This window comes from Dromiciops gliroides, chromosome 5 (genome assembly GCF_019393635.1).
Source record: "Dromiciops gliroides isolate mDroGli1 chromosome 5, mDroGli1.pri, whole genome shotgun sequence".
NCBI lineage: Eukaryota > Metazoa > Chordata > Mammalia > Microbiotheria > Microbiotheriidae > Dromiciops > Dromiciops gliroides.
The window spans coordinates 812,501-839,588 of NC_057865.1; the positions used below are offsets into that span (position 1 = coordinate 812,501).

The 27,088-nt window shown below is 39.9% G+C and overlaps 1 protein-coding gene across 6 annotated transcripts in view; it reads left to right on the forward strand.

The window, feature by feature from the left end:
* Window positions 1-27,088, forward strand: part of DYNC1I1 (dynein cytoplasmic 1 intermediate chain 1) — a 161,887-nt gene that overhangs the window by 6,109 nt on the left and 128,690 nt on the right. For all 6 annotated transcript variants that reach the window (XM_043966798.1, XM_043966803.1, XM_043966801.1 and 3 more), the window contains exon 2: window positions 21,635-21,751. In XM_043966798.1, the coding sequence (XP_043822733.1) occupies window positions 21,644-21,751 (108 nt within the window). In that variant the 5' untranslated portion in view covers window positions 21,635-21,643. The remainder of the gene's footprint in view (window positions 1-21,634; window positions 21,752-27,088) is intronic.

The following is a 27,088-nucleotide window of genomic DNA, read 5'->3' on the forward strand; positions in this document are numbered from 1 at the left end:
CATATGAGCTGTGGGATGTACAGAATGAGAGCCTCCGAGCCAGAAGGACCTCAGGTTCAAGGCCTGTGTGACCCCTGACAAGTCCCTTCCCACCCCAGGGCTTCAGGCCAGTCACTAAGACCACAAGCTTAGTCGGTAACAAGCATTTCCTGGCTGGGAGCTGCCTGCCCTGGGGCTGGTGCACTGTTATCTGGATGGCCAAGGGCCTGATGCAGGGGCGGGGAGGCCAAGAGGGTGCCCTGCCCTGCAGGAGCCCCGGAGGGCATTGGAGAGGCCCGTGGAGTCCCCGGGGGGGGGGGCCGGAGGCTGCCCCCAACATTCATCTCTTCTTTTTTTTTTTTTTTTTGCGGAGCAATGGGGGTTAAGCGACTTTCCCAGGGTCACACAGCTAGTAAGTGACAAGTGTATGAGGCCGGATTTGAACTCAGGTACTCCTGAATCCAGGGCCGGTGCTTTATCCACTGCGCCACCTAGCCGCCCCCCCATTCATCTCTTCTTAACAAGTTCTGCTGGAAATGTATGAGTGGAAAAGGGGGTGATCGAGTCCTGCGGTCAGAGTGGGGGAGGGGGGATGGGCAGAACCTGGAGGCTGGCTGAGCGGTTCTGCCCTGGCGCACGGGGGCTGCTGAGGACCTGTGGTCCTGAGGGATGGAGGGAGAGAAGGTGGGCACCAGGGATATTGCAGCTCCTCCCTGTCTGTCTAGTGGCCAGGTTTGGGATCAGGGAGCTTTACTTTTACATCCAGAGCACAGGTGGGTGGTCTGCCCTCTGTTGGCCTGCGGAACACCACTCAGACTGCCCCTGGGTGAGATGCTGAGGAGAGGGGAAGCTGAGTCAGGGAGGCAGCCCCAGAGCAGAGCCACACTACCCAGAGGTCCACTGGGCTGTGAAGTCCACTCTCTCTGCGCTCCCTTTCTATCTATCCCGGCTTCTCTCAGAGGCTCCGTGGGACACATCAGGGTGTTCATTGGGCTGCCCCCCTCCACACTCCAATCCCCAGTGCCCCGAGTCAGTGGAGCCTGACCCCACGGCTGGGCACTCTGCCTCCTAGGGTCCACTCCTAGGATCTGCTGACCCCAAGGCCATGGACGGTGCATCTTTCCCTGTGGCCATTAGAGGCAGCAACATCTCCTTGCTTGTGTTAGCAAATAGCTTTTCTCCGAGGGTGTGGGGACCCTCAAAACATCTGCACTCACATGGAGTAGAGGGTGATACGCAGGGAACTCTTCAATAAACAGTAAAATTTCAATAAGATCTTGTTCATTCCTTCTTCCATTTTTGTTCCATTGACTTTTGGGAACTAAAATGCTGCAAATATGATCCAGAAGTCACCTTGTCCAGTGGACACACGGACGTTCTTCAGAAAAGCCTCTAAGGTGAGGGTGGGGGCGGAAGGTCACCTCAGTGATTGTCGTCCTCTCTTGCTGTTGTCCTGGGAGTGAGGATGAGGGTGAGGGTGTATATACTTTTTACATGTTTGTATATAAAAGGGAGATTTGCCCCATCCTCAGAGCTTTACAAATATCCCCACAACAAGTCTGGGAGGCAGCTGGTTTTATGATCCTCACTTTACAACTGAGGAAATGGAAATCGAGGCAAACGCAGGTGAAGCGACTTCCTAGTAAGTGTCAGAAGCTGGATTCAAACTCAGATCTTCCCGGTTCTAGACTCAGGGCTCTGGGCACTGACTATGTTGCTGCTTTCCTTTGGCAGCAAATAGAAATGGATTAAATCCAAAGTCTTCAGGAACCATTTTTTCAATTAGTTAATCTGATATTCATTTCAATAGGTTACCTTTTAAAACATTCTCTAGGGTTCTTTGCCAATTCCAAACTTTGCTGTTTGGAACAGCCTGGTGGCCTGGGTCAACTCTCTTCTGATTGGGAAACCCTTCCTCCCACTTGGGGGGCAGAGCCCTGAAGGGCAGCCCAGGGGCCCAGCCTTGGCTATGCCCATTTCTTTAGATGGCTGGAGGACTTGGAGAGAGGTGGTCCAGAGGGGTGAGCTCAGACTCTTAGATGGCTTTGGGGAGCCTCAGATCTGTCCCCTTCCAGATGTCCCTTGTTTTTTAGTGCTTGTGAGAAGAGCTGCTCTCTCATTCCCTATCATTCTTTCTCTCTGTGTATTCTTTGGTCTTTTCTAATCTGTGTCATTCCCCCAATTTCTGTTTACTGTTTACATGGATGGAACAGTTATTTAGTGTTTGCATAACCACAAAAATTCCTCTGTATTAACCAGTGTGTGGTGGGAGGAAGGTAAGGTGGAGGTAGGAAGCTAAGGGCTACCCTCCCCTTGAGATCTGACAGAGAAAGTATTGGACCCCCAGACTGCTAGTAGTTGAGGATGGTGGAGGGATTCAACTCTAGCCCAATAACTCTCCTGGAGATGGGTAAGGGGAGGAGCAAATACTGAAACAGCATCATCCTCCCGCTCTCCACAAAGGCAGAAATCAGAATCTCCTCTTGGCAGTGGTGGGTCAGATCCCCGATCAGATGTCCATCCATGCCACATAGGAGTCAAGCCAGCTTTGTATTTAGAAATAAACCACGTGTCAACCTTACACAGCTTTGGACTCCAGACAAAACCTAACACGAATTGGCTCTGACTTGGGTATCAAGACCCTGGGGAAGAAAGATCTGGGTGGATAAACTGAGGAGCTTCTGGCTCATTCCTCACCCACTTAAATACCCCCTTCGGACTTCCTCAGGTTCTGCCTGACTCAGTGCAGACACACAGGAAGGAGGCAGGACCAGCCATCCTTCCCTCCCTCCTGAGAGGCTGCTAGGCAGGAGTTTGGGACAGGGTCTGACCCTAAGCCTGTGGCCCATTGTGCCACATCAGTTTGAGATTGTGTCAAGAAGTCAGGACATTTGGATGACCCATAAACGTGTGGGCAGGTAGACATCAGGTGGATCTGGAGACCAAGAATTGAGCAACAACAGAGTCGAGGACCAGAGTTCACTAAACAACATTTCTAAGCTGCCCAGATTTTGGCCTCTGAGAAGGGCCACAACTCAAAGGTCCCCCCAGTCTCCCACCTGCTGCTCCCTCTTCTCCTGTCTGCTCTCCTCCCTCCTCTGTGGTCACCTCTCTTTGTCTGCCATCCATCTGTCTCTCGGCTAGCCCTGATACACCCCTGTCTCCTTCTTTGGGGGGTGTCTCCCCTAAACACACGCATCACTCATACACACAAATTCACACACGCACACTCATATACACATATGCACACATGCACACTCATGCATACTCACACACACATGCTCATACACACGTGCACACATACATATACTCATGCATACATTCATCCACTAATGCACACATGCACACACACTCACATGCTCATACACACATGCACACTCGTACATACTCACACACATTCATACACACATGTATACACCCATATACCCACACACATACTTTCACACACATACACTCACACACACTCATGCATATGCACACTCATACATACTCACATATATACACTCACACAAGCTCATGCACACATATATCCATACATACTCACACACATACACACACACACATACACACACATACTTTTACACTCACTCACACACACTCACACCCTTCTCCTTTCTGCCTTTCCTGCACAGGGTCCTCTCCTCCTCCCTGTTTCACCAGCCACTGTGTTGTTTAGAATCTGTTCTTATGAAGTCAGCATGACCTCTCTTTTTAAAAACAAAACCTTCCCAAGGTTTGGCTTCTTTTCTGGCCCCCATGGTTGGAGTGTGCTGAATGCTCTCTCCTCTCTGCCTCTAAGGCTGACAGCCTCCCCCTCTCCCTTCCAGGACAGCTCACCATCCTCTCCTCTCCAGCAGGACTCCTCGCCTGTGTCTCCCTCCCAGGCTACCTTGCACTGGGACACTTTATTGTCAGAACCCTTTAGGGGCAAGCTCTTTTCAGGTAGACTGTTGCATGCTTGGGCTTGGTTGCCCCAGGGCCTGGTGCACAGAAGGCTGACTTATGCTTGTTGCATGACAGGTCCAGCACTTCTGTTCAGAGCCATGACCAGGGAAGACCCAGCTAAGGGCTCTCACCGTGCAGCTTGTCAGAAAGGCGGAAATGACAGAGCTTAGCACCTGGAATGATTAGCTAAAGGAGGGAGCTTCCAGAAGGGCAGCTGGGCAATCTCCCCTGCCACCCTGTGTTCCAGGACTTTCCCAGCCACCTCAATCCTCCCCCCCCACCCCCCATGGCATCAGTGGTGCTCACTTCCCCCACCCCCCACCCCCACTAGGGATGCTTGTCACGCTGCCTGGCTCAAGCCTAAACATCTCTACTTATGGCTCTGGTGCCATTGACTCTCTAGTTCAGGGTCGGTGAACTAACTTGTTTTTGAAAGTTTGTGGTAACTGCATTTCTGGTTTTAGATTTTAATTTATTTCATGCTACATGTTATGTTCCTTTCTCCATCCCTCCCCACTCCACACCAGAGAAGTCCACCATTGGACATACACATACACACATATACACATGCATCATATACATGTATGTAAAAGCCTACTATGCATACTTCTATTTATCAGTTGTTTCTCTGGAGGTGGAGAGCATCTTCCTCCATAGGTCCTCTGTAGTTGATCTGAGTGTTTGTAATAACTTAAAATAGCTTAGTTGTTCACAGTTGTTCTTAGAATAACATTACTGTTACCATACACACTGTTCTCTTGGTTCATTTTTCTTTATTTCATGAAAGACTTTCCATGTTTTCCTAAAATCTGCTAGTTCATCATTTCATACAGCACAACTGCATTCCATCACAATCATACACCACAGTTTGCTCAACCACTCCCCAAATGATGGGCATCCCCTCTTTCTAGTTCTTTGCCACCACGGAGAGAGCTGCTATCAATATTGGAGAACATCTAGGTGATTTCCTTTTTCCCTGATCACCTTGGGAAACAGACTTAATAGTGGTATTGCTAGGTCAAAGGACACAAGCAGGTTTATAACTCTTTGGGTATAATTTCAGATTGCTCTCCAAAATGGCTAGATCCATTCACAGTTCAAAGAACAGTGTATTAGCGTCTCAATTTTTCTACATCCCCTCCAACATTTGTCATTTTTGTCTTCTATAATTTTAGCCAATCTGATAGGTGTGAGATGATACCTCAGAGTTGTTTTGATTTACATTTCTCTAATCAGTGATTGAGAACATTTTTTTTTCATATGACTATAGATAGCTTTGATTTCTTCTGAAAACTGCCTGTTCATATCCTTTGACCATTTATCAATTGGGGAATGACTTATATTCTTATAAATTTAACTCAGTTCTCTATACAGTTGAGAAATGAGGCCTTTATCAGAGAAACTTACTGTAAAAATTATTTTCCAGCTTTCTGCTTTTCTTCTAATCTTTGTTGCATTGGTTTTGTTTGTACAAAAACTTTATAATTTAATATAATCAAAATGATCCATTTTGCGTTTTGTAATGTTCTCTTTCTTGTTTGGTCATAAATTCTTCCCCTCTCCATAGATCTGACAGGTAAACTATTCCTTGCTCCCCTATTTTGCCTATGATATCACCCTTTATGTCTAAACAATGTACCCATTTTGACATAATCTTGTTATACAATGTGAGATGTTGGTCTATACCTAGTTTCTGCTATACTATTTTCCAGTTTTCCCAGCAGTTTTTGTCAAATAGTGAGTTCTTATCCCAGAAGCTGGAGTCTTTGTGTTTATAAAACAGTAGATTACTATCATCATTTACTACTGTGTCTTGTATGCCTGTTCTATTCCACTGATCCACCACAATATTTCTCCTTTTTTTTTTTTTTTTTGGTTTGTTTGTTTTTGTTTTTACAGGGCAATGAGGGCTAAGTGACTTGCCCAGGGTCACATAGCTAGTAAGTGTCAAGTATCTGAGGCCGGATTTCAACTCAGGTCCTCCTGAATCCAGGGCCAGTGCTCTATCTACTGAGCCACCTACCTGCCCCCACACCACAATATTTCTTAGCCAGTACCAAATAATTTTAATAACTGCTGCTTTATAATATAGTTTGAGATTTGGTATAGCTAGGCCACCTCCCTTTGCATTTTTTTCATTAACTCCCTTGGTATTATTGGCCTTTTGTTCTTCCAGATGAATTTTGTTATTTTTTCTAGCTCTATGAAATAATTTTTTGGTAGTTTGATTGGTATGGCTCTGAATAAGTAAGGTAGTTTAGAAAGAATTTTTATTATATTAGTTCAGCCTACCCATGAGCAATTGATATTTTTCCATTGTTTAAATCAGAATTTATTTGTCTGAAAACTGTTTTGTAATTGTGTTCATATAATTCCTGGATTTGTGCTGGCAGGTAGATTCCCAAGTATTTTATATTATCTACAGTTATTTTAAATGGAATTTTGCTTTCTATCTCTTGCTGCTGGGCTTTGTTGGTCATATAAAGAAATGCTGATGATTTATTTGAGTTTATTTTATACCCTGTGACTTTGCTAAAGTTAATAATTTCAAGTAGTTTTTAAGTTGATTCTCTAGGGTTCTCTAAGTATGCCATCTGCAGAGTGATAGCTTTGTTTCCTCATTACCTATTCTAGTTCCTTCCATTTCTTTTTCTTCTCTTATTGCTAAAGCTAACATTTCTAGTACAATATTAAATAATAGAGGTGATAATGTGCATCCTTGTTTCATCCTTGATCTTAATGGAAAAGCTTCTAGCTTTTCCCCATTAGAGACAGTGCTTGCTCATGCTTTTAGATATCTGCTCCTTATTTTAAAGAAAGCTTCATTTATCCCTATGTTCTCTTGTGTTTTTAATAGGAATGGGTGCTGGATTGTGTCAAAAGCTTTTTCTGCATCTATTGAGATAATTGTAGGATTTCAGTTAGTTTTGTTATTGATGTGGTCAATTATGCTGATAGTTTTCATAATATTGAACCAGCCCTGCATTCCTGGGATAAAACCTATCATGGCAGCTATTTTCAGTGTACTTGTCTCAAAGGAAGACTGCGTAGTCTTGTCCTAGTGGCAAAGATTTATGTCTATCTTAGCTCTGGAACATGCATGGTCCTGTTCCACTGGCCTCTCTGCTTTATTTCATATACAATAAAAAGTGTTCAAGAGGACCATATAGACTTTCTATCTGCCACAGTTTCCTTTTTCCAGTCTGTTGGGAAGTAGTAGAGCAGTTGCTGCATGATGGCTCTGGTTTAAGTCATTTCACTCTCTGAAACTGTCCACTGTTGGAAATCTTTCATGCTTCCCCACCCCTGAGGGGATTTTTCTTGAAATTGCTCATAAGCATAGAGACTAAGGATCTACCTTAAAATCAAGCCTTAAAAAAATTTCCCTTTTACCTGTTTAGCCTTTCTTATCCTGTGAAGTACTGGATTATTTGTCTTTAAGTTGAATTTTATTCTATTTTCAGTTTTTAATTCTCTCCTTCCCACATCCTCCTGCCCCCACCCCCCCAACCCACATTAAGAAAATAAGGGGGGAAAACCTGTTACAAATATGAATAGCCAAGCAAAGCACATTCATTCATTAGCCATGTGCCAAAAAAGAAAGAAAAAAGCACATGCTTCAGTCTGCACTCTGACTCCAACAGCTCTCTCTCTGGAGGTGGCTGGGCAGCATGCTTCATTCTGTAGAATTGGGTTGTTCAAGCTACTGGCTTTCAAAGTTGATTATCTTTATATTATTGTTGTTATTCAATAAATTATTCTCCTGTATCTGCTCACTTCTCTCTGAATCTATTCATGCAAATCTTCCCTGGTTGTTCTGAAACAATCACTATTCTCTCTCTCTCTCTCTCTCTCTCTCTCTCTCTCTCTCTCTCTCTCTCTCTCTCTCTCTCTCGGCAATGAGAGTTAAGTGACTTGCCCAGGGTCACACAGCTAGTAAGTGTCAAGTGTCTGAGGTTGGATTTGAACTCAGGTCCTCCTGAATCCAGGGCTGGTGCTCTATCCACTGCGCCCCCTAGCTACTCCTCACCATTACTATTCTTACAACTTAACAGTATTCCATCACATATTATAACTTATTCAGCCCTTCCCCAATTGATGGGCACCCACCCCCTGTTTCTAGTCCTTTACTACCACAAACAGAGCTTCTATAACTATTTTTGTACATAATGGGTCCTTTTCTTCCTTCTTTGATCTATCTCCTAGTGGTATTGTTGAGTCAATGGGTATGAACAGTTTAAGAGCTTTTTGGGGCATGGTTCCAAGTTGCTTTCTAGAATAGCTCAGTCAGTTCACTCCTCCACTAATAGTGTATTAATGTACATGTTTCTCTATATCCTTCTCAGCATTTTCCATTTTCCCTTTTTGTCAAGTATGCTGATATGATGGGTTTGAGGTGGGACCTCAGAGTTATTTTAATTTGCATTTCTCTAAGTATTATCAAATCAGCAATTTTTTTTATATGTCTATTGATAACTGGATTTCTTCCTCTGAAAACTGCCTATTCATATCTTTTGACAATTTCGTTATTGGGAAACTGGTTGTTATTCTTACAAATTTGACTTAGTTCCCTGCATATCTCAGAAATGAGACCTTTACCAGATAACTTGCTGCAAAGACTTTCCTCCCAATTTTCTACACTTTTCATAATTTTGGCTGGTTCTGTTTGTGCAAAAACCTCTTAATTTTATGTAATCAAAACTGCCCATTTTACTTTGTGTGAAATGCTTTCTATCTTGTTTCATCACAAACTTTCCCTCTATCCATAGATCTAGCAAGTAATTTCTCATATGCTCCTTAATTTGCTTATGATATCACACTGTCTAAATCATGTACCTATTTGGAGCTTATCTTGGTGTGAGGTGTGAAATGTTGGTCTATTTCCAGTTTCTGCTATAATGCTTTCTAGTTTTCTCAATAGTATTTTGTCAAATAGTGAATTTTTGCTCCAATAGCTAAGATCTCTGGTTTATTAAATCCTAGGGTACTGCATTCATTGGCCTCTGTTTACTGTATACCTAAACTCTTCCACTGATCAACCCCTCTACTTAGTATCCAGTACCAAATTATTTTTGATGATTATACTTTGTTAGTATAGTTTGAAAGCCAGCGTGATGAGGCTCACTTCTTTCCCATTTTTTAATGTATTTCTTTGCTATTCTTTACTTTTTGTTCCCGAAGATGAATTTTATAATAATTTTTTTCTAGCTCTATAAAGTGATCCTTTTGATTCGTATGGCACTGAATAAGTGAATTAATTAGGTAGTAGTCACTTTGTATATATTTGGCTTGACCCAACCATGAGAAATTAGTATTTCTCCAATTATTTAGATGTTTTTATTTGTGTGAATAGGGTTGTAACTGTGTTCATATGCTTCCTGTATGGGTCTTGGCAGGTAAATTCCCAGATATTTTATATTGTCTGTACTTATTTGAAGTTGAATTTTTGTATCTGGGTTTTGTTGCTAACACACAAAAATACTGATGATTCAGGTGAATTTATTTTATAACCTGCAACTTTGGGGCAGGAATTGTTTCAATTAGTTTTTTTTTAATAATAAAAGTATTTTATTATTTTCCAGTTACATGTAAGGATAGTTTTCAACATTTGTTTTCATAGGATTTTTATTTCCAATTTTTTCTCCCACCCTCCCTTCCCTCCCCCCTCCCCAAGATGGAAAGCAATCTGATATAGGTTTCAATTAGTTTTTAGTTAACTCTATCCATTGTAAACCACCATATAATTCCCAAAATTTGTTAGTTTTGTTTCCTCTTTTCCTATATTTTATTCCATTTATTTTTCTTTTCTTATTGCTATAGCTAGCATTTTTTGGGGGGGGAGGCAATAAGGGCTAAATGACTTGCCTAGGGTCATACAGCTAGTAAGTGTCAAGTGTCTGAGGCTGGATTTGAACTCAGGTCCTCCTGAATCCAAGGCCAGTGCTTTATCCACTGCACCACCTAGCTGCGCCACCCCCCCCCCAATCTTACTGGAAAGACTTAGATATAATGCTGACCCTTGGTTTTAGATGATACTATTTACCATTTTATGGAAGGATCCATTTATTCCTCTCCTTTCTAGTGTTTTTAACAGGAATGTATGTCGTAGATTTTCAAAATCCTTTTCTTTATCTATTTGAAAATATTACTTTTGTTGTTTTTGTTATTGATATGGGCAATTATGATTATAGTTTTTTTGATATTGAGTCAACTGTTCATTTCTGGTATAAATCCACCCTGATCATAGTGTATGATCTTTGAGAAATATTACTGTAGTCTCCATGATAATATTTCATTTTAAAATTTGCATCACTATTCATTAGGAAATTGATCCATAATTTTCTTTGTTCTGACTCTTTCTGGTTTAGCTATCAAGATCATATTTTGTGTTGTGGAATGAATTTGGTAGGATTCCTTTACTTATTTTTTTCAAACAGTTTATGTAGTATTGGAATAATTGTTCTATAAATGTTGGATGGAATTCACTCTTATTTGGTAAATCCATCTGGTCCTGCCTGCCCTGTCCCCTTCCACCCCCCCCACCCCCACCAGCTTTGGGAGATCATTTGTGCCTTGTTCAATTTATTTTTCTAACACAGGGCCATTTAAGTACTCTATCTCTTGATTTTGTTATTTTGGACATTTATACTTTTGAAAATATTCATCCACTTCATTTAGATTATTGGCGTTATTTGCACATAGGTACATGAGATAGCTCCTAATAATTGATTCTTTATTGGCTGTGAATTCAGCCTCTTCATTTTTAATACTAGTAATTTGGTTTGATTTTTAAAACATAAAATTTGTTTCAAGTGTATTTCTTTTAAATGAGATTTTTAGGGGCAGCTAGGTGGCACAGTGGAAAAAGCACCGGCCCTGGATTGAGGATGACCTGAGTTCAAATCTGACCTCAGACACTTGATACTTACTGTGTGATCCTGGGCAAGTCACTTAACTCCCATTGCCCCACAAAAACCCAAAACAAACAAACAAAATTTGAGACTATTAATCTATGCCAGCAAAAACCATGTGAGCTGATTAAAAAGCAAAAGGTTTAAATAAGATTATTGTATTCTGGCTTCCTTGTCATTCTGCTATACTCTTCTATAACAGTGAATTTATCCCATTCACATTTACAGTTATGATTGCTAACAGTATTTCCCTCCATTCCTCTATTTGCTTTATATTTTCCTTCTCTATTTTCTCATACCTTCTCTTTCTTTTAACATGCGAAGTTACAGGGCAGCTAGGTGATGTAGTGGATAGAGCACCAGCCCTGGATTCGGGAGGACCTGAGTTCAAATCTGGCCTCAGACACTTGACACTAACTAGCTGTGTGACCCTGGGCAAGTCACTTAACCCTCATTGCCCTGGGACAGCCCCCCCCCCAAATGTGAAGTCATTCAAAACATATTTCTATGTTAGTCATGTTGGGAAAAAAGCAAGAAAAAGTTAAAAAGTTAAAAAAATGTTTCAATTTTCACTCAAAGTCCATCAGTTTTCTCTCTGGAGGTGGATAGCATTTTTCATCACTAGTCCTTTGGAATTATCATGGGTAATTGTATTGATCACAGTAGTTGCTTTTACAATTGATGATCATTATAATATTGCTTTGACTGTATACAATGGTTCTCCTGGTTCTGCTTACTTCACTTTGCATCAGTTCATATAAGTTTTCCCAGATTTTTCTGAAACCACCCCCCCTTGTAATTTCTTATGGGACAATAATATTCTTTTACAATAATTTAGCACATCTTATTGATTCATTCCTCAATTGATCAGTATCCCTTCAATTTCTAGTTCTTTTCCACCACAAAAGGAGCTGCTTAGTTTTCTTTCTTCCTTCCTTCCTTCCTTCCTTCCTTCCTTCCTTCCTTCCTTCCTTCCTTCCTTCCTTCCTTCCTTCCTTCCTTCCTTCCTTCCTTCCTTCCTTCCTTCCTCTTCCTTCCTTTCTTTCTTTCTTTCTTTCTTTCTTTCTTTCTTTCTTTCTTTCTTTCTTTCTTTCTTTCTTTCTTTCTTTCTTTCTTTCAGAGGGCAATGAGGGTTAATTGACTTGCCCAGGGTCACACAGCTAGTTAAGTGTCAAAAGTGTCTGAGGCTGAATTTGAACTTAGGTCCTCCTGAATCCAGGGCCAGTGCTTTATCCACTGTGCTACCTAGCTGCCCCCTAAATTTTCTTACACAAAATGACTCATATGGTAATGTTTTACATAGATGTGCTGTAAAACCCACCCCCTCCAGTTTCCTGATTTCCCCTCTAATTTGGCTACACTTTTTTTTAAATGAAAAACCTTTTAAATTTTGTATAATAAAAATGATCCATTTTACCTCCCATGATTCCCTTTATTTCTTGCTTGATTATAAAATCTTCCCTTACCCATAGATCTTTTCTCCATGCTCTTCTAATTTGCTTAAGGTATCAACTTTATGTCTAAATCATGTACCCATCTTGGTATATGGTTTGAAATGTTAGTCTGTGCCTTGTTTCTGCCAAACTGCTACTAATTTTCCCAGTAATTTTTTAAATTTTATTTTTATTTGTGATATATAATTATATTTTATACATATATCAAACATGGATATAATATATACATACACACATGACATATATAGTATAAATTTTCCATATTATTACATTTAAATATACCTAGATATATTCTAATACATATAACTTAGTATTTTAAATCTTAAAATAACTGCTTTATAAATAACGTATACACATCAATTTATATAAATAGTATATATGACAAATTTGTTTAAATATAATTACTATATAAAAATACCTAAATAGCTCATATATGTGCAACATATATATTTATGTATGTGTATACAAATACATATATATCTCCTGAACCCTTCCCAACACACCACTGCCCCACCTTTTTAAAAAATTGTTTTCCAGATTAAACATTTTTATTTAGATTTTTCTGTTCCAATCTCCATCCCTCCTTCCCTGCCTCCACTCTCCCCTTCCTGAAGCAGCAAACAATCCAATATGGGTTATACATATATGATCATGCAAAACATCATCGTATTTGTCACTTAATGAAAGAATGTGAAAAATAGCATGCTTCAACCTGTTCTGTCAATATCAGTTCTTTCTTTGGAGGTGGATAGTATGTTTCATCAATAGTTTGGGGGATTGTTTCAGATTAACGTATTGTTGAGAATAGTCAAGTCATTCACAGTTCATCCATCAATATTGTTGTCTCTGTGTACTTCCCAATAAATCATTTCATGCATGTCTTTCCAGGTTTTTAAAAAAGTCATCCTGTTTGTCATTTCTTACTGCACAATAACATTGCATCACCACCATAGAGCACAGCTTGTGTAGCCATTCCCCAACTGATGGACATGCCTTTGATTTCCAATTTTTAGCCACCACAGAAAGAGCCGCTATAAATATTTTTGTACAAATAGATCTTTTTCTCTTTTTGCGGATGTCTTTGGGACATAAACCTGGCAGTGGTGTTGTTGGATCAAAGGGGATGCACAGTTAGGTAGCCCTTTGGGCATAATTCCAAATTGCTTTCCAGAATGGTTAGATCTTTTCACAACTCCACCAACAGTGGATTAGTGTCCCAGTTTTCCCACAATCCCTCCAACAATCAATATTTTCCATTTTTGTTATATTTGCAACTCTAAAAGGTGTAAGGTAGTATCTCAGAGTTGTTTTAATTTGCATTTCTCTGATCAATAATGATCCAGAGCATTTTTCATACGATTATTGATAATTTTGATTTCTTTATCTGAAAACTGTTCAAATCCTAATGACTTTGTATTTTTAAAAATTTGACGCAGTTCTTTATATATTTGAGAAATGAGGCCTTTATCAGAGATACTTGTTTCAAAAATTCTTTCTCAGTTTTCTAATTGCTTTGTAATCTTGGTTACATTAGTTTTGTTTTTGCAAAAGCCTTTTTACTTTTATATAATCAAAATGATCTATTTTACATTTAATTTTATTCTCTATATCTTCTTTGGTCCTAAATTCTTATCCTGTGCATAAATCTGACAGATAGACAATTCCATAGTCCTCTAATTTGCTTATGGTATCATCCTTTATGCATAAATCATGTACCCATTTTGACCTTATTTTAGTATACAGTGTGAGATGTTGGTCTATACCTAGTTTCTTCCATACTGCTTTCCAGTTTCTCCAACAGTTTTGTGAAATGATGAGTTTTTGTTCCAAAAGCTTGGATTTGGGGGTTTATCATGTACTAGATTACTATAGTCATTTACTATAGTATAGTTTTTATCTATTCTATTCCACTGATCTACCTCTCTATTTCTTAGCCAGTACCGGATTGTTTTGATAATACTGCTTTACAGTACAGTTTGAGATCTGGTACTGCTGGACCACTTTCTTTTGTATTTTTTTTTTCATTGATTCCGATGATATCCTTGAACTTTTGTTTTACCAGATGAACTTTGTTATTATTCTAGCTCTATAAAATATTTTTGATAGTTTGATTGGTATAGCACTAAATAAATAAATTGATTTAGGTAGAATTGTCATTTTCATTATATTGACTCTGCCTACCCTTGAGTGATTAATATTTTTCCAGTTATTTAGATTTGACTTTATTTTTGTGAAGTGTTTTGTAGTTCTGGTGATATAGTTGCTGTGTTTGTCTTGAGAGATAGACCCAGTAGTTTTTGTCAAATAGTGAGTTCTTGCCTCAAAGGCGTGGATCTTTGGGTTTATCAAACACTAGATTATTATTATGATTTACTTCTGTATTTTGTGTACCTTATCTATTCCACTGATCTACCACACTATACTGGATTGTTTTCCTGATTACTGCTTTGTAATATAGTTTGAAATCTGGTACTGCTAAGACACCTTCTTACTCATTTTTTTCATTGATTCCTTTGGTATTGACCTTTTATTCTTCCAGATAAATTTTATTATTAGTTTTTAGGTCTAAAAATAGTTCTTGGTAGTTAGATTGATGTGGCACTGAATTAATAATTTAGGTTAAACTGTCATTTTTATTATATTAGCTTGGCCTACTCATGAGCAATTAATATTTCTCCATTGTTTATATATGTCTTTATTTGTGTGAAGGGTGTTTTGTAATTGTGTTCATGTAGTCCTTGAGTTTGTCTTGGCAGGTAGACTTCCAAGTATTTTGTATTGTCTGCAGTTATTTTGTTGTTGCTGTTGTTGTTGGGTTTGGTTTTTTTGGGGGGAGGGGCAGGGCAATGAGGGTTAAGTGACTTGCCCAGGGTCACACAGCTAGTAAGTGTCAAGTGTCTGAGGCCGGATTTGAACTCAGGTCCTCCTGAATCCAGGACCAGTGCTTTATCCACTGTGCCACCTAGCTACCCACATGTCTGCAGTTATTTTAAATGGAATTTCACTTTTTAGCTCTTCTTACTGGGTTTTGCTGGCAATATTTAGAAATGCTGATGACTTATGTGGGTTTAATTTATATCTTGCATCTTTGCTAAAGTTATTATTTCAGCTGGTTTTTCAGTTGGTTCTCTAGGGTTCTCTAAGTGTACTATCATATTATCTACAAAGAATGATCATTTTGTTTCCTTGTTGCCTTTTTTTTATTCCTTCAATTTCTTTTTCTTGTCTGATTGTTATAACTAGCATTTCTAGCATGATGTTGAAAAATAGTGATAATGGACATCCTGCATCTTTTAATTTGTCTCTGATATTACTGGGAAGGCTTCTAGTTTATCCCCATTACGGATAATGCTTGCTTTTGGTTTTACTTTATTTATTTTTTAAATAAACATTTTTATTTATAGTTTTAGGTTCCAATTTTTATCCCTCTTTTCCTCTCTCCCCTTCCCCCTCCCTGAGGTGGCAAACAATCAGATATGGGTTATACATGTATGATTATGTAAAACATTACCACATTTGTCATTTTGTACAAGAAAATTTAATTAAAGGAAAAAACTGAAAGAAAGTGAAAAATAACATGCTTCAGTCTGTTCCATCAATATCAGTTCTTTCTTTGGAGATGGATTTCATCAGTAGTCCTTTGGGGTAGTCTTGGATCATTGTATTGTTGAGAATAGTCAAGTCATTCACAGTTCTTCATCAAACAATATTGCTATCTCTGTGCAGTGTTCTTTCGGTTCTGCTCATTTCACTATACATCATTTCATACATGTCTTTCCAGACTTTTTGAAGTCATCCTGTTTGTCATTTCTTATTTGCTCTTGGTTTTAGATAGATGCTGCTTATAATTTTAAGAAAAGCTCCATTGATTACTTCTTTCTAATGTATTCAATAGAAATTGGTGTTTAATTTTGTCAATGGCTTTTTCTGCATCTATTGATATAATCAGAGTATTATTATTTTGGTTATTGATATGGTCAGTTAGGTATATAATTGTATTAATGCTTAAGCAGCCAGTGTTCCTGGCATAAACCCCACCTGGTCATGGTGCAGAATTTTTGTGGCATCATCAAAATTCATTAGGGAAATTGGTCTAAAGTTTTCTTTCTCTGTTTTTGTTCTCTTTGGCTTAGGTATCAAAACCATAGAAAGGACATAAGTAGGACTCCTTTACCTATCTTTTTCAAATAGTTTACATAGTATTGGAATTGATTGTTCTTTAAATTTTTGGTAGAATTCGCTTGTAAATCCATCTGATCCTGGACTTTTTTTCTCTTTAGGAGTTGATTTATGTCTTGTTCAATTTCTTTTTCTAAAACAGGGTTATTTAAGTATTTTACTTCTTGCTTTTGTTATTCTGGACAATTTATATTTTTGTAAATATTCATTAAATTTACATTATCAGTTTTATTGACATATAATTTGGTAAAATAGCTCCTAATAATTGCTTTAATTTCATCTTCATTGGTGGTACACTCATCTTTTTAATTTTTGATACTGGTAATTTGGTTTTCTTCTTTAAAAAAAAAAAACAACAAAACACAGATCAACCAATGGTTTGTTTTAGTGTTGCTTTTTTTTTCTCTCCAGAAAACTAGCTCCTAGTTTTATTTGTTAGTTCAGTGGCTTTTTTACTTTCACTTTTTTATTAATTTCTCCTTTGATTTTCAGGATTTCTATTTTGGCGTATAATTGGAAATTCAAAATTTTGTTTCCAATGCATTGATCTACCCTTTCTCTCTTTTTTTAATTAATGTAAGCATTTAGAAACATAAATTTTCCCTTAAGAACTTAAGGGCTGCATTTCACAAATTTTAGTATGTTGTCTCATTGTCATTAAAATCTTCAGTGAAATTATTGGTTCGTTCTATGATTTATTCTTTGATCCACTCACTCTTTGGATTAGTTTCCATTTAATTTTAAATCTAGTATTTTCAAGGTCCTTTACTGAATATATTTTTTTATTACATTGTGGTCCGAAAGAGGTACATTTAATGTTTCTGCTTTTCTGCATTTGTTAGTGAAGTTTTTGCATCTCAATTTTTGCTAAGGTGCCATTTACGACTGAGAAAAAGGCATACTCCTTTATATTCCAATTTAATTTTTCAAGAGGTCTATCATCTCTAACTTTTCTAAAATTCTATTTATCTCATTAACTTCTTTCTTATTTATTTCATGTTTAGCTTTATCTAAGTCTGAAAAAAGGCAAATTGAGGTCCTCACTGGTAAAATTTTGCTGTCTATTTCCTCCTGCATTTATCCTCTTTCCCCTATGCATATATGTTTAGTATTAATATTACATATTATCATCTCTGGTACCTTTTAGCAAAGTGTAGTTTCTCTGATTATCTCTTTTATTTACACCATTTTTTGCTTTGCTAAGCTCATGATTGCTACCCCTGTACCTTTTACCTCAGCTGAAGCATAATAGATTTTGCTCCAGCCTCTTATTTTAACTCTGGGTGTTTTTTTCTGTATCAAGTGGGTTTCTTTTAAATAATATATTGTTGAATTCAGGTTTCTAATCCATTTTGTTATCTATTTCTCTTTTATGGGTGAGTTCATCTCATTCACATTCACAGTTTTGATTACTGTGTATTTTCCTCTATCCTCTTTTCTTTTGGTTATCCTCTCTTTTTACTTTGTCTCTCCTTAAAAGTATTTTTTGTTTCTGGCCACTGGTCCTCCCTTAATTAACCTTCCCTTTTATCACACAAACCTCCCCTTTTCTCTTGGTCCCTTCTCCTCCTGCTTCTCTTTTGGATAGGATAGATTCGTATATCTGACTGAGTATGTGTGTGTATATATATCTGTGTGTATGTATATATTCTTCTCTCTTTGAACCATTTCAGTCCTCTTTGAACCCTCTATGGTAAAAGTTACTTGTTTACATCTTTTATGTGACCATTGCCCCATGCCTTTTTCTCCCTTCTTCCTTCTCCCAGTTCATCCCTCTTTCTCCCCCTTCCATTCCTTTTTTGAAATTATTACAGCATAATTGACTCACATTCATGCTCTCTGTCTAGGTAGAATACTTCTGACTGCCCTAATATTGATAAAGTTCTTAGGAGTTACATGTATCAACTTCCTATATAGGGATATAAATAATTTAACCTTAGTAAGTCCCTTATGATCTCTTTTTCATGTTTTACCTTTTTTATGCCTCTTTTGAGTCTTCTGTTTTAATGTCAAATTTTCTATTCAGTTCTGATTTTTTTCATCAGGAATGCTTGCAAGTCCTCTATTTCATTAAATCTCCAGTTTCTTCCAGTAGGATTATGTTCAGTTTTGCTGGATAGGTTATTCTTGGTTGTAATCCTGCTCCTTTGACTTCTAGAATATAATATTCCAAGGTCTCTGCTCCTTTAACATGGTAGCTGCTAAATCTTGTGTGATGCTGACTGTGGCTCCAAGGTACCTGAATTGTTTCTTTTTGGCTGTTTTTTCTCCTTCACCTAGGAACTCCAGAACTTGGTTATAACACTCCAGGGAGTCTTTATTGTGATGTCTCTTTCAGGAGGTGATTGTTGGATTATTTTCATTCCTATTTTGTTTTCTTATTCTAAGATATCTGGGCAGTTTTCCTTTATAATTTCTTGAAATGTGATGTCTATGCTCTTTTTTTGATCATTGTTGTAATCCTAGCCCATTTGCCTTCTGGAATGTCATATTCCAAGCCCCCCCTTTTTTTTCTTTATAGTGGTGGCTACTACATTCTATATGATTCTGACTGTGGTTCTTCAGTACTTGAATTCTTTTTCTCTGACGACTTGCAGTATTTTTCTTTGAACTGGGAGCCCTGGATTTCATCTATGCTATTTCTGGGAGATTTTGTTTTGGAATTTCAGAAAGCGATCTATGCATTCTTTTAATTTCCACTTTGACCTCTCGTTCTAAGATATCTAGTCACTTTTATGACTTTTTTTGTGTGTGAGGCAATTGGGGTTAAGTGACTTGCCCAGGGTCACACAGCTAGTAAGTGTCAAGGGTCTGAGGCTGGATTTGAACTCAGATCCTCCTGAATCCAGGGCCAGTGCTCTATCCACTGCACCACCTAGCTGCCCTACTTTTATGGCTTTTTGAAATGTGATGTCTAGGTTCTTTTTCTTCGTGGCTTTTAGGTAATCCAATGACTCTTAAACTATCTCTTCTTGATATATTTTCCAGGTCAGCTGTTTTCCCAGTTAGACAACTCATATTTCCCCCCCTATTTTTTCAGTCTTTTGAGTTTGTTTTATTATTTCTCCACATGCCATGGAGTCATGAGCTTCCATTTATCCAATTCTAATTTTCAAAGAGTTATTTTCTTCAGTAAGGTTTTGTACTTCTTTTTCCAAATTATTGATTCTCTTTTCATGTTTCTTTCCTAGGTTGTGCTTCTTTTCCCTTCTTTTTTCCACTATCATTCTTATTTGGTCTTTAAAACCGCTTTTATCTCTTTTTCAAAGGTCTCTTTCTTGCTTTAGCTCTTCTAAGAACTCTTGTTGACCACCACAAACCAATCAAAAGTCAATGCTGAAAAATTACAAAGAACAAGGAAGAAAGAGAAATTAGAAGACACTACCACCTCACTCCTTTGAAGGGAGAGTAGTTTACCAGTTGGTACAATGCATATCATTTCAGAATTTTTCAATATATTCATAGGCTTTGCTCATTTTTTTTTATCTCAGCTTTTTTCTTTCTTAAAAATTTTTATTTCTTAAATGGAATGACTCTCTGGAAGGTGGGAGAGAGTTGGATCATGTTAGAATTCTGGTAATATATAAAATAAAAAAGTTTTAACAACAACAACAACAAAAAGAAGAACTCTTGTTGGACTTGTGTCCAAGTGGCATTTTTCTTTGAGGTTTAATTTGTAGATGTTTTGTAGTCATTGTCTTCTGCTGTGTTTTGTCTTGAGTTTCTCTTTCTCATAACATAATGTTTTTACTCATTCTTCCAGCCTACTTCTTGACTTTATGTTAGTTTTGGGCTCCGCACCCTTCTGGGGAGTGCTGGTGGTGTCGATGTCTGGCCTGAGCTTACCTCCTTTTATGCCTTTCTTCTGCTTTCACAGCTTAGTCTGGGGGCCTGAAAGTTTTCAGGGCTCCCAAAGCATTGGGATCTCAGTAAAGGTTTGTTCACTGCCCCCAGTCTGAGCTCTGTAAGTTCCTAACCTGGGTTTGTGTCTGTTGTCTTGACCTTAGTTGGGAGTAGTAGTACACAGCAAACTGCTGTTAAATTCTATTAGCCTGCTGGGAGGTTCTGCAGGTTCAGCATGACTGAACTGCTGACTCCCCTTCAGTCTGGGTCTCCTGCCCAGGTGATTCTACTGCAGGTGTGTGTGCAGGGCTAAAAGTTAGAAATTAATCTCCTCTCTGCTCTGGGGCTCAGAGGTACACAGAAAAAGATCGTGGGACTTTGTTTTCTTACCCATTGTTTAATCCATTCACATTTAAAGTTATGAATTAGGTTTATATTCTTCTCCATTTGTTTCTTACATCGTTTTTCCCTCCTGAATGAGGATTCCCCCCCTTTCTTCTGTAGTTTTGTTTGTTGTTTTTTAATCTGCTTGTTTTATGCAACTCTATTCTCAACAGCTCTCTTCCCCTCACCCTCAAGCTCAACCTCCCGCTCACACCTGCCCTAATTTTGAAGTTTTGATTAACTTATCAATATCTATTTTCTTCTTCCCTTTATCCAGTTACCTCATTCTTCCCCTCATTGTTCTCTCAGTTAAATAGTCAAGAAAAAACCCCCCTTCCTCTCTTCCTCTTCCTCTAATTGTTTGATTTGTTAGTTTTCATTCCATTTTCTGTACCTTTTTCTAAAAAACGTTTCTTTCCTTCATCCTCTTTTTAGACCTCACCTCCATGTTCTTCCATATTCTACTCTTCCCTCACAAAGGTCCTTGACATTATCCCCCACTAAACCCAACTTTACTCTAGTCTTTGATGAAGTGGTTTTTCTTCTCGCTAATACCGATGTCTGTGTTGGATCCTAGATTTCTTTTCGTGTTTCATTCTAGGCTTGTATTCTCCGACTCATGGCCCTTATCCTTATGCATTCCCTCTTAGAACAAAAGCTTCTGCCGGGCCTCTTTTTACTCCTTCTTCTCTGTTGTTGCCTTGGAGGTCCCGCCCCCTGCCCCCTCTTCCCTCAGGCCTCCCTCTTGGGCCTGCTGACCCTGAAGGGGTTAGGGAGGGTCGCCCCAGAGGTCCTGTTGGCTGCCGCTGAGCCTCCCTGGGACCATTCTGACCCATTGGCCGCCCAATCTCCTTTCCGGGTCCCCGCCTTCCCACGCGACACATTTTGAAACAAATAAATGACGGAATGATTCCACGTGTTCTTTTGCTTGTTCCCCAGGGAGCCACGATGTCTGACAAAAGCGACTTAAAAGCGGAGCTGGAGCGAAAGAAGCAGCGGCTGGCCCAGATCAGGGAGGAGAAGAAACGAAAGGAAGAGGAGCGGAAGAAGAAAGAGGTGAGGGCTGGGAAGGCAGCCCGGGGGAGGGCGCTGGATTGGAACGGTGGCAAATTAAATTTGTTTCCAATGCCTGTCTCCTAAAAAAATAATAATAAACAGATCAGAGAAATCAATTTGATATTTCCTACAAAAACAAAAAACTAAACGAGATCAGAGAACATGTCTCCTACAGGACAAAACCAGATCAAATCAGAGAAATTATTTTCATAATTTCTCCTACAGGAAAAACCAGATCAGAGACAGACAGAAAACCATAATACCAATTTATTTTGTCCCAAGAAGAATCAACATGATCATGCTGGAGAACCCTTCCAAGGGAGATGGAGAGGTCTCCCTCTTTCTAAGGCAATATAAGCTTCTCTTTGCTCACTGGTTACAAGATGCCTTCATTAGCAGATACCAACCAAGCCAAAACAAATACTACTAATGCAAAGCAGTCAAACAACCTCTCAGTTTACAGCTCGGGTTAGATTACATGGAAACAGGAAGGGCTTTATCAAAGACAAGGATGTCTCAATAGTTGATCAGGAGAAATATCAGATCTATTTACTTTCTTGGGGAAAGAAGATAGTGAATGGGAATTTCAAAGGGGGCGTTTAAGTTTGTTTGTTCTCTTGGGGAAAGTGAATAGGGACTGTCTGGTTTCAGTTTGAAGTCTTAGTCAAAGGCATTTTGCTCCTTTTAATCCAGGGTCTCATAGAATCCACTTGGATAATATGGCAGCTCCATCAAATCCAGGTGATCCATACGTTCATATGAACAGAACTCCAACCTTCCTGACTCGAGGCACAAAGCTCTCCTCCCTGCCATTCCTGGAATACACTCTCTCTATTTATGCCATGTAGCCTTCCTAACTTCCTTCAAAGCTCAGCAGAGATTCTCTCCTCTGTGAAGCCACCCTCAATTTCTCGGTTCCCACTGCCCACCTTCCCCTAAATTGTGTTTACTTTGATGTGTTCATGTGGCTTTGCCCAGCAGAATGCACGCTCTTTGAATGCTGGAATTATCTTGTGTCTGTGCCAGTGGCCTGACACCCAGTGAGCAGCACATAAGTGTGACATCTCTGAATGGGTAGGCCTGGGCTGGGTGGGTGGGTGGTAACTGTGCCTTCTCCAGCAGAGTGTTATAGTGCTCCTTTCAGTGCTCTAGGATGCTAGAAGCTTCTTTGTAGTGACTCTCCCAGAGGGGGGGTTGTCACCTCCAGGAAGGAGAAGAGAGAAGAATGCCCCCCCCCCAATTAGACAAATTCTGCCTGGCTCAAAACCTCCCACCCTCAGTAAGATACTCCATGTTGCCTTAGGGAAGGAAGTCTGTCCCAAGGATAGGTAGGTGGCATACTAGAGTGCCAGGCCTGCAGTCAGGAAGATTCATCTTCCTGAGTTCAAATCCAGCCTCAGACACTTACTAGCCCTTGTGACCCTGGGCAAGTCACTTCACCCTGTTTGCCAATTTCCTTATCTGTAAAATGGGCTGGAGAAGGAAATGGAAAATCCCTCCAGTATCTCTGCCAAGAAAGCCCCACATTGGGTAATGGGTAATAGAGAGTCTGACACAGTGGAAAACCACTGAGCCCAGTGGATAGAGCTCTGTGCCTCGAGTCAGGAAGGTTGGAGTTCTGTTCATATGAACGTATGGATCACCTGGATTTGATGGAGCTGCCATATTATCCAAGTGGATTCTATGAGACCCTGGATCTTAGGGCAAACAGAATGTGGCCCATGTCCTGGAGGCATGTTCTTTGTCGCGCTGGCCTCTTCATTTGCAGTTGAGCCTGGGGCCCTCTCCAGGCTGTGGAATGTCCCTTTTGCATCTGTAGGGCCTTCCTCTACATTTCAGTGTTCCCCTTTTAGTTTCCAGCAACTTTTCAGTTTTTGCTCATGTCCCTGGGGCTTCCTACATTGGTAATGAAACTGCAGTCCTGGAAAGTTGTGGCTTGGCCCAGGTCACTTTACAAATGTGCAGGAGATCCTCGCCTTCTACCCCTGCGGCCTCAACTTCCTGGCCAGGGTTCTCAAAGGTCTCCTTCCCTGGGTCTGGCTAGACTTGGCTTCCATCCTTTCTGGTCAGTGGGAGGTCAACGCCCTTTTCAAATGTGGATTTGCCCCTCATGCAAACTATATATGTCTCTCTCTCTCTCTCTCTCTCTCTCTCTCTCTCTCTCTCTCTCTCTCTCTCTCTCTCTCTGTGTGTGTGTGTGTGTAATATTTGGATAGCTCTGAGCCAAATTCCCCAATTCTGCCCAGCCTTTTGGAATTTCCTTTAGGAGTGAGGCTGTTCTCCTTGAGGTCTCAAACCTGACAGGAGACTTTCCTCTTCCTGGACTGTGGGCATCCCAGCCATCTAGGGAAGCAAGGCCTCCCGACATGCACACCCAGAATCACTATCCCTTCTTTACATGGAATGACCGGCAGCAAACTGGTTTGTCCTTGAGGCTGCCTGTACTGTGCTCCCTGCAGAGTGGCAAGGCATCCAGGATGCTGCTCAGCTTCTCAGCCTGACTGTCTGTCCGCCTGGTATCTCTCTCATTATCCAATGACTGATGGCTCATTTGTTTGTCCTTGAGGCTGGCTTCAGGCACCACTCCTGGTGTTGGCTCTTCTGTATGCAGACTGAGCGACTGAACCTGGAGTTCAAAGGACACTAACGTGGGATGGGTACTCATTTCCAGCACAATCAGAGAAGCTTTGAGATACTATCTTTTCCTCCCTTCAAGTGTCAACACTTGTAGGAGTGGAGAGCACCAGCTGTCCTAGGCTAATCGCGAGTTTCTTCTGAAGTGACATTCTAATCTCAAGCGAATTCCCCAGAATTATTCTGAGATGTGTTTGGTGCAGCAAGTGGGCTTCCACATTAGACTGTCTGCTTCATCTTTTTAATTTCATGAATCTTGGGCATGAGAGAAGGGAGGGCAATTCCGGCTGAAATGGGCTGCAGAAGGGAAGCAGGAGCCAGTTTGGTCCTGCCACCCTCCAGTCAGATATCCCTTTTGTGGGGATCCCAGTGCTATGAACCCCAGAGCCTGAGTTCAAATCCCAGATCTCTCCTCTAAATGCAGATTGTTGAACCGCTTTGGATCTTCATCTGTGCAAGATGAAAAGCAGACTAGACATCTCTAAGACCACTCCCAGGCAGTGGACACAACTCCAACCCGCTCTCCAGAGCAGATTGTTCGATTTTCAGTGGGAGTATTTACACCACTGAAATCAGCAAACACAGCCTTGATTTAGATTGATTGGTCAGACTTAAGAAAGGGATAGAGGAAATGTTAATGATGCAGTTTATACTTAAAAGCCCATCTTGTTTTCAGAGACCCGAACTCTAAATTTATAGTTGTAAACTATTTACCAGCATCCGATGCTTTCAGGGCAAAAGGGGGGAAATCAGTTTAATACTGGAAGGACCAGACTACCAGCTGATGTATTTAAAATAAAACGAAACAGTTCAGTATCCAGTTCTATGCAGGTGAGTGACTTGCTCAGGGTCACACAGCTAGTAAGTGTCTGGTCACATTTGAACGCTGGTCTTTCTTGACTCCAGGCCCTTGGTTCTATCCACTGCTGCATCTACCTGCACTTCCTGTGTCCCAGGTACTGTGTTAAGCAACGAAGAACACACAAAAAGACAAAAGACAGTCCCTGCCACTAAGGAGCTTACCACCTAGTGGGGAAGAGAACACACCAACAAGTATATACAAGGAAAGCAGTTCAATAAGACAGGATAGTTAGGAAACAATGCACTGCTGGGAAGTGTCACTGAATCTGTAGAATTCTGCTTACGTTCATTTTTTATTTTATTTTTCCATTCATATTGCAGTAGTTATGGCTTATGGCACTGCCCACAACACTGTGCATCAGTTCATGGAATTCTGGGCTCGTGGTTACCATCCAGTTATGGGGGAGAGCACACTGGCCGCCACCAGAGTGGATCCCAAAGCACAGCCTGGGGATGGAGATCCTGGGCCGCACCCTTCTCACAAGGTGGGGTCTGGGGGCGCCTTTTCTGCTGTTCATACTCAGAGTTTGGGGCATCTTAGCTTGTAGGTACAGCTGCAATTACTTTTCCTCTTTGAGTGATTTTCATATGGGATATTTGAAGAGTTTGTGAAGGTGAGAGAAAATGTCTAGGGTCCCGTCTTTTTGGTCACCTCACCCAGAAGGTGATACTGGCTTATTTAAATTCTTTAATTCTTATTCTGGGGGCAGCTAGGTGGCACAGTGGATAGAGCACTGGCCCTGGATTCAGGAGGACCTGAGTTCAAATCCAGCCTCAAACACTTAACACTTACTAGCTGTGTGACCCTGGGCAAGTCACTTAACCCCAATTACCTCACTAAAACAAACAAACAAACAAAAGAATTCTTATTCTGCTCATCTGGATAGTTCATATTTTTGTTGTCATCTATTTCATTTAAGTGGTTTGTTTTATTGGCTTATCATTTTAAAATAGACTCTAGGGGCAGCTAGGTGGCGCAGTGGATAGAGCACCGGCCCTGGATTCAAGAGGACCTGAGTTCAAATCCAGCCTCAGACACTTAACACTTGCTAGCTGTGTGACCCTGGGCAAGTCACTTAACCCCAATTGCCTCACAGAGAGAGAGAGAGAGAGAGAGAGAGAGAGAGAGACTCTAATATTCCATTTATTTCTTCTTGTGGAATCTTTTTTCATTTTTGATCCATGTAATTTGGTTTTAATTTTCTTTTTAAAAATTAAATTGTCTAAGGATTTATCAATTTCTTAATGTAGTTTCTGTGTTTATCCCTTTTAATCAAATGTGTTTTTGCTGTTGCCTCATCTGAGATCATGATTACCTTTGCCTTTTTTTTTTTTTTGCTTCAGATGAAGCATAATAGATTTTGCTCCAACCCCTTATTTTCACTCAGTTCAAATCTTAACATTTCAGCTGTGTTTCTTGCACACAGCCTATGGTTGGACTCTGCTCTCTGATCCATTACGCTGCTCTCTTCCTTTCTATGGGTATGTTCGGGCCTATTTGCATTCCCAAGGATAAGTAATCATGTACTTTCTCTATCCTGATCTCTCACACTTCCTCCTTTCAATGTGCCTCCCCCTTTATACAAAGAAGGGAGCTCAGCAGTGGTATTTATATTTTAAAGAACCTATTTCCACTCCCCTGCCCCTTTTCTTTTCTGCATCCAGGTCTGAGTTCAGGTTCTTACTCTTTTTCATTTCTTTTAACTCTTCTTCATGATCCACCCTCTGAGATAAAAATTTATTTGCATATGATGAATCTCTCCCTGAATCAACCTGCTCTTATTCCATTCCCACACCTCTGCCCTCTTATTATTTCCTCTGGTTTACCTGTTGAGTTGGATG